General features: G+C 41.0%; 1 protein-coding gene across 1 annotated transcript; it reads right to left on the bottom strand.

The window, feature by feature from the left end:
* Positions 1–4,403: 4,403 nt before the first annotated feature.
* On the bottom strand, positions 4,404–6,850 carry LOC115689897 (cytochrome P450 93B16-like). The gene is made up of 3 exons (XM_030616084.2): positions 6,117–6,850; positions 5,824–6,013; positions 4,404–5,054 (listed from the first exon to the last, which is right to left on the bottom strand). The coding sequence occupies exons 1-3, from the start codon at positions 6,848–6,850 to the stop codon at positions 4,404–4,406; spliced, it is 1,575 nt and encodes a 524-aa protein (XP_030471944.2).
* Positions 6,851–8,431: the final 1,581 nt, after the last annotated feature.

Here is an 8,431-nt window from a genome sequence, read left to right as displayed (position 1 = left end):
GCGATCCGATATCTTAATTTTTCTCTCGAAACAAACAACGATGTCCTTTTTTGCAGCATTCCATTTTTTCATTTCGTTTTTCTTCTCTGAATTTTAAAGTCCCTGCTCGGCTGGCGATTCCGAACATGTATTCTCGTGCTCAGTTCTGTCCGTGGCTAAAGAATACCTGTCGGAACTTATTTTACGGACATAATTCCGATCGGTCGCCTTTTGCAAGATGATCATGTGATCAAAACCCTTGGCTCGGTCCCAACCCCACCAGGCAATTGTCTGGACACTGCATCATTCTTAATTTGGTCACGATAAACCCCACTAAGCCACAATTCCGTGAGTGATTTAATGAAATAATTCCAGCTAAAAATCATTAAATCCTGGCTTAATCAGTTAAATATAAGATGAAAAGATGGATTCGACTAGTTCTGAAATTTAATATGATGGCAAAGCCTGAGGCTCTCCATCATTTTGTTGATGAGCCAACGCCTGAAGCTCCTCCATGCGGATCTGACTCTCCCTTGTAAGTGCGTAGAGCGTACATGAGCCATGTATGATCATGATGTAGTCGATGGAGGTGGTCACCGATCATGACTGAGGTTGTCACATGTGTATGTGTACGCACGAACACTTTTTCCTTGTCTGCGATCTGCTGGGCGTGCCATTCACTGATATGAGTGGGGTTCCTCCATTTGAGAGAAAGAGAAACAAAGATAGAAATTCATAGTAACTTGACCCTATTGTTTCTATTCGTAATTGACGAACTTATATCACAATTACATTGAGCTCTTCGTGGAGATTAATGAAGGAGTTTTCTCATATTCACTCCAAGTGTAATAGCTCTTGATTTCCACAAAGAATGCGCGTGTGAAATATATATTGTAACCATGCATGGAATGTAACGTGCATATCCTTAAATTCTTACGCACTCGTGCCATCAATATAATTTGGATTTACTAAGGACAGTATACAAAATAAGACCCTAGATTAAGGGATATCAAGCTTCTCCAGTTGAAATAGCAATTGATAAAGAAAACCCAGATTAATTTGTTTGAGTTTGCCTTAAGTGATTATTGTTCAGGAAGAGCGCACTTAGTCAACATAAGTTGGTGCTGGAGTTGAGCAATCCAGAATTAACTTGAAGCCCTGACAAAAGCAAGTCGAACAACTTGATTGACCCAATGTTGTGTGTATGAAATTGTAAGTCCAACTTAAGATTTTTTTTTCCTCGAAGGAAATGTTTTGCGACCTTAGAAGAATGTAAAAAGTCAATAGGAATTGGTTTTTAAATTGAGAAAAATATCTTGAGCCGATCCACGCTTGCTTGATTCAATGTTAACACATAATCTTCTTGGACCATATGCTAATTTTTCCACGTAGGGTACGAGTCAATTCCAAATAATGGAGGGGATGGTGGGGGCTGCATCCATGTCTTTCCGTTTCTTCTTTCCTTTCTTTCATTATTATTATTATCTTTTTTGCCATCTTTCTGTTTCATCTTTCATTTCCTGCTTTTTGAAACTTGGATCATCTCATCTTTAACCAAGTTCATGATACAAATGAGACACGAAACCCTTGAGTTGAGTTGGTCGGTATAGAACAAAAAGGTTGCAATTTCAATCAATTTCAATCTCTCTCTCTCTCTCTCTCTCTCTCTCTCTCTCTCTCTCTCTCTCTCTCTCTCTCTCTCTCTCTCTATCGACGAGTTTCAAGTTTATTTTCTGCCTTTTTGTTTTGTTCTGTTTTGTTTCTCACTTGGCTTACCTTTTATTTCTTTGACTATGACGTGGGCGGCTTGGAGGAAAGAGGGAAAGAACCAGAAAAGGGAGGATGAGATATCCACCCTTCAATTGATCTTATGGTTAATACTAGTGGCCGGATCAGAAAAATTAGGGTTTCTTTCTTATTTTTCGGTCGGCGCACTTTGGATGGTGATTTGGCGTGGGGCTGATATTCCGGGGCTGAATGACCCCAATTTGGACATCTTCAATTTGCTAAAAAAAGATTATTTCATCTCAAAGTTTTACTTAACTAATTTATTTCTTCTTTACAAAATTTTGAGGGATATTTTGCTTTCTATGCGAAGTTACGATTGGGCATAATAGATATGTTTGTATCATCGTTAAAAATTTTGCGGTGGTTACGCGGATGATGATATATCCGTACTATCGTTACAAGGATCTTAACGAGAAAATTCAATTTATCTAACTAATTATACACGTCATATGAGTCAACCTAGTTATTTCCTTACGTTTGATGGTGTTGGAAATGACTTGAAAGACATAGTTGACTGGTGTTATTGATTAGAGAATCCACTACAAAATTGCCTTTAGAACAACAAACCAGCCATGCTTAGAACCAAATCATACAAACTTCAAGCTCAAACAAGTCTTCTGGGGTTATTGCTCGCTGCGCGGATTGATGAAACGAATTTGCGAAATCAGATTTGAAATTGAACTAAAAGAAGCAAACAGATCCTAATTGAAGAACGGCAATCGTTGCACCCTAGAATTGCATCCATCCATATTCTTCGTTTTGTTTTTGTCAAAAAGGAAGAAATCACAGAGCTGCGACGTCCAAACCAGCCAACTAAAGTAGAAATCAAAAGAGAAAGGAGAATGCGACGGAACCAAAGAAAGAAAAACTTCCGAGGGTTTCATGACAAGACAAACGAAATATGATTCGAAAGGCTTTTTGTTGGGTTCCTCCGCTTTTGGGGGACAATGAGAAACGCCCATCATGTGCTTTACTATTTCCTGTTGATGTTGAGGACGATGTGAATTTAACTTCATTATGATTGGAACCTTTTGAAATAAAAAAAAAAACTCTCACATAACAACCAGAGCCATGAAGACAAGCATAGTATCTGTGATAGCCCACCCACTATGCTTGCCCACCATGGATGGACCTTCTTGAACATATGATAGAATATATGATAAAATGGGATTCAAAAAGAATATTGTGACAAGTTGTAATACAAGTAGATCATCTCGCCTTACATAGTTCAACCTAAAATATCAAAATTGCGTAATGAAACTTCATGTTTGAGCGATGTAAACAGGACTTTTCGTATGCCAGTTGATGAGTAAAGAGGAATTAATTCGGTCTCTAACTTCCCATGACCATTTCCATATTATTCACATAATATGTTAGTTAATCGAATCTGACTTTTGAGTCATCTATACAGATTCATGGTGTTAGTGAAACACAAATTTTTCATACCCTTCTCGACATTAATTATTACCGGTAATGCTCATCTATATTCTCTTCTTCTTCTTTTTCCTATTTTTCCTTAGTGAAAGATTATGATATTTGTGGAGTCTTGGACTGGGGGATAAGGTTAGGGATCAAAATTGGCATATTGATCACGTGAGTTGTCTAGTCCTGAAGTAACGACGGGAGAGAGTCCTCCGTACTATGATTTGCATTATTTAGTACTCCAATAATTACTCAATTACTCATTTACCGCAAAAGGAAAAAAAAAAGGAACGCTTAATAAATTATTATTATTGTTTTCTTTGCTATACAGACAAGCAAACCGGTCTGTTCCATGCAGTCACTTGTTGATGCCACAAACAGATCAGATCGCTCGAAGCTTTCTCTAATTCTTGGCGATTCTCATATCTTATATACCACTAGTTGAAAGGCGCGGACTCTCTATTGATTTATATCCTATAAACATACACTAAGGTCAAATTAGCAAAGTCTGGATTGAATTTCAAACGAGTTGTAGAAAACTTATAAATGTAAGTGTATCCATCATTTTTAACCTGCTCTACTCCTCCCAGATATGAGCAGATCGACCTGTTCACCTGGGACTACATGTCACGTTCCACTCACCTCAAATGGTTTAAGAAAAAAGGACCAACTATTTGAGCATGGCTTTTAATTCTATAAGAGAAGAAAGATGGGATGGGATATTACACGAGGGCAAGGATTCTCCTCTCACGTAGTTTTGAGCATACATGGAGCACAGCCAATATGAGGGCGCTCCGAGATAATCCTAGGTCAACGACCGCAGATTTAAAGTACGATTAAGAGGATTAAAGTTTCTGAAATTCTCCGATTTGATTTCCTTAAAATTTCTCATCCCTTACTCTCTCTGATGGTCTTACATTTCTCGCCCTTTTTATTTTTTGCCTGAATATTAACGTGCACACCGATCGGGAGGTCTGTTGAATCCTAAAGGACATTCGCGTTCTGCCTTCTGCAATCTCCAAAAGGGCGGAAATCATTCATTCGATGGTAACTGGGATTAATTTACAACATGAAAATCCAAGGATTTTAGACAAAATGTGAAACTAAATCCGGTTTAACTTCAAATCAAAAGAAAATGGAACAACCTTATATTTATTTGATTCAAGAAAGCCCAATTATGGCATTTTGGACCCAACTGCCGAACCTGTGGGTCACTAGCCGCTTAAGAACTCGATCGAGCCCAAACGCGACACAGGCAAACAAAACAGATCATTGGCCCTAGGACAGGTCAATCCGGGCCGTTCGTCCATGCTGACCGCTTTGACTTCCTCTCCGTCCCGATCGCACGGCTTCCAATCGAAGCACTGGAGCATCGCCGCCAGCATTGTCGGCATCTCCTGCATCGCGAGCGAGATCCCCGGGCAGCCCCTCCTGCCGGACCCGAAAGGCAGCAGCTCAAAATGCTGGCCCTTCACGTCGATGGCCCCCGTTGGGTTGGCGGGCTCGAGGAACCTCTCCGGGCTGAACTCCAGGGGATTGGCCCACACCTTTGGGTCTCTAGCTATGGCCCAAATGTTCACAAACAGCAAGGTGTCTTTGGGGATTGTGTACCCTCTGATGTCGCATTCCTGGACCGACTTTCGCGCGATCATCGGGATCGGAGGGTGGAGACGGAGCGTCTCCTTTATGATGGCTTGGACGTACTGCAGCGATTTCATGTCGGATTCGTCCACTAACCTGTGACCGCCCACGACGGAACTTATCTCCTCCCTTGCCTTCTCGAGCACCACCGGATTGTTCATGAGCTCGGCCAGTGCCCATTCGATTGCGCTGGCCGATGTGTCCGTACCGGCAGTGAATATATCCTAGGATGAATTTTGTTTAATGTTAAACATCTCAATTTTACTTTTGTCAGTTTAAAATAATTTCTTCATATAGATAAACTGTACAGTTTAAGCTCAGTTACGCATGAATCAAGATGGCCATCCGGTTCTGATCATGCTACATGCATTCCGTGCTTCGCAGAATGCCCCCGCAATACATGCAAAGTTGGCTCAAAACGCAAAAGAAGCTTCGCTGCTTATCGGCATGTTTAAGGACGTCCTGAGGACTCGGCAAACACCGCATGTCGTCTGCTTTCACTAGTAAAACTCATTCTGTGAAACTACTTACGTCAGCCATCGTAAGTTTAGATTTCTAGGATGACTTTCTCTTTGATGCTGTTGCTTATTTGATAACCAAAACCCTAAACCATCTAGACGGAATAGTCTTTCAACCCTAGGACGTCTTCCTTCCCTCTCAATGCTCGAAAAAGTTTTATGTAAAGATAGTCTAAACTTTTCCTCGTTGAGCAATTAGAGATTCTAGTCCATTTGGCAAGACAAAACCAATTATGAATATGCAACTAAGTTAAGGAGAGGATCTATATCACGTGACATGTTGATGTAATGTCATTCATCTAACTAAATATTATAAAAAAACCTAAAAGACAATGATAATTGATCGATCAAATGACACCATCTAAGCATGCAACATAAAACCGTTTCATGAAAAAGACAAAGTTCAATCAACTTTTGGCTTTTCGAATCCAAGAGAGTTAATTACGAGCTAATTAAAGAATGGGTTTGCCCTTACCAAAACCAGTGCCTTAATGTGGTTTCTGGTCAACTTCATCTCCGAGTTCTCATCCTCGTAGATGTCAAGCATCATGTCCAGAAAATCCTTCACTTCTTCTTTCCCTCCTCCCTCCCCCGCTCTTTGCTCTCTCTTCTTCCTTCTCAGCTCCTCTCTATCTCCAATGATCTTCTCCAACAGCGCATCGTATCTGTTCATCAATCACAAGATGCGTGAACAAAATATGCGTGTGTAAGCATGTACAAGTATTTGTCAATATGATCAATTCAACTCAGATAGTGCAACCATCGTACCTCCTGTGAATGTCCTCGAACCGCTTCTTATAGCCCTGAAAATCGACGTTCTTGCAAAACCAGATGAAGTCGGACACATTAAATTCGCCGAAGATCTGAGTGACCTCCTTTATGAGGGTCCTCGCCTCGTCGGCCTGGCTGTCCACGCCCGAGCTCCGAATGCTCAGCATCATCTGAGAGATGATGTTGTTCGACAACTTCACCAACTCTTGCGTGACGTTGACACTCTTGCCGCTTAAAGATTTATCGTGCAAGACTCTGATGAAGTGTCGGAGCTCGCTGGTGCGGATGGGGAGGAACTGGTTGAGGGTGCGAGCCCCCAGGAGCTCGGTCTGGCTCAGCTTCTTGATGAACTTCCAGTACGGCCCGTAGGGCGCGAACGCGAAGGCCGACTTGTAGGTCAGGTGGTCGATGGCCGCGTTGTGCTTGCGCGCCGAGAACGTCAGCTCATGCGTCTTGAGGAGCTCCTGCGCGAGGTCGGGGGTTGAGGCCACGATGCACGGCACCGACCCGAGGCAGAGGCTGATCAGCGGGCCGTGGCGGGCCGCGAAGTTGCGGAAGGAATGGTGGATGAGGGGGCCGAGGAGGTGGAGGTGGCCAAGGACCGGCAATGCCTTGGGGCTCGGAGGGAGGTTGGGCCTCCTCCGCTTGAGGGCGATCAAGAAGAGGAAGGTGGCGACGAAGATGGGGACGATGAGATAGAACGGGGGCGTTGCCTCGAACAATGTCGTCATGCCGTTCCCAAGCGAAATATTTGTAGGAAATATGGTTAAAAGAGGACTATGGTAAGCTCCGACCCCTGAGCAGCCTGAGCTTGAGCCTGAGCCTTTATATAGTGCGCAAAGCCTACGATTGAAGCGTGTCTTTTCGGGGAAATGTGAGTGTTTCAAGTCAGGAGGTAACACTCGGTGACTCATTTCATGGATCAATTACGCGATGCTAAACATTGTGGGAAGAATTGGGAAACACTCGAGCGTGTGGGTAATTATAACTTGAGATAATTGTCTGGCAAGTCCTAAACACATTGTGTGACGGCAAATTTAGTTATAAACTTTTCAAATTGGCCATTTTAGTGCTCAACCTTTTTTGATGATTTGCCAAACATAATCCATCCGGCCTTTTTGATCGGAAGTCGCTGACGCAGACTCCAGCCGTCCTGTGTGACATGGCCGGCGCTAATCCCATATCAGATTTTGTTTGTCTATAAATCTATTGAAATCTTAATAAAGTAAATGCGTTCACATGACGATTTTATTCCATAAACGGGACAATCAGTTTATATCTTAATACCGTGTAAGATATAGATTGATCCTTTTAACTCGTTCGTGACACACTTAAACACGTTTAATGATGCATTTTTATCTATTGGCCGTATCAACATAACCTGTTCAGATATTTTAAACGTCTAAATTTGTTTTTACACGTTTATATGTAGAAGCTCAAACTTTGCATCATGTAACTCGCTTAATAAACGTGTCATGTTCGGATTTTAAAGTTATGACACGGTACATATACATACATACATATATATAGTACATGTATCTGTACACACATATATATTATATATTGCCTTTGGTTAGACTTAAATTTGACACGATAGGAGTAAATACGAACGCAAGAATTGGTGATTGACAAATGATCATTTCGCTCGTGATACAGCACTATTCTATATACGTGTTTTCTATATGATCAGGCGCTCGGAATTCTTACAAGAAGGTCAAAATTTGATTGAAATTTCTCTCTCCATGAATAAAGCAAGCCAACTGAACTATAACATAAGAGTTCTATCAAAAGATCACATGAGAGTCTATATCTGTTAATTACAATGAACTATAACCGAATTTTACCGTTCTCCGGATAGTATCATAGTCTAGAAGTGTCATAAAGAAAACAACAATGCTGCATATGCTTTAAGTCTCGATACCATATTAACGTGAATATATGTAGTCTCTTATTTTAGGGATAATGACACAAACAGTCATTGAACTTTGACCCAATATGCAATATTGTCCTTGAATTTTTAATGTATTCAATGTAGTTCATGAACTTTAACCTAATGTTCAATGTGATCCGTAAACTGTTAATTTGTTTAATATGGTCCCTGGACTTTTGATACATGTCAATATAGTCATTGAATTATATGAAAATGTTCAATGTAGTCCCTGAACTCGAATGAATGGAAGCACTATATTGAATATTTTCACATAATATAGGGACTAAATTGAACACGTGCCAAAAGTTCATAAATGACAATGAACAAATTAAAAATTCAGGGATCACATTGAATATTAGGCTGAAGTTCAGGGACTATATTG

This window comes from Syzygium oleosum, unplaced genomic scaffold, assembly GCF_021117445.2.
Source record: "Syzygium oleosum isolate NSW1041296 unplaced genomic scaffold, Sole_v2.1 Sole_v2.03, whole genome shotgun sequence".
Lineage (NCBI taxonomy): Eukaryota > Viridiplantae > Streptophyta > Magnoliopsida > Myrtales > Myrtaceae > Syzygium > Syzygium oleosum.
This window is presented reverse-complemented; position numbering and strand designations above follow the sequence as displayed.

What these genes read in the sequence shown, in the direction of transcription:
- LOC115689897 (XM_030616084.2), bottom strand. Translation starts at nt 6,850, where the DNA reads ATGACGACATTGTTCGAGGCAACGCCCCCGTTCTATCTCATCGTCCCC. An exon ending in TTCGAGGACATTCACAGGAG is followed by an intron (nt 6,014 to 6,116) that starts GTACGATGGTTG and finishes ATTGATGAACAG; the next exon opens with ATACGATGCGCTGTTGGAGA. An exon ending in ACATTAAGGCACTGGTTTTG is followed by an intron (nt 5,055 to 5,823) that starts GTAAGGGCAAAC and finishes AATTCATCCTAG; the next exon opens with GATATATTCACTGCCGGTAC.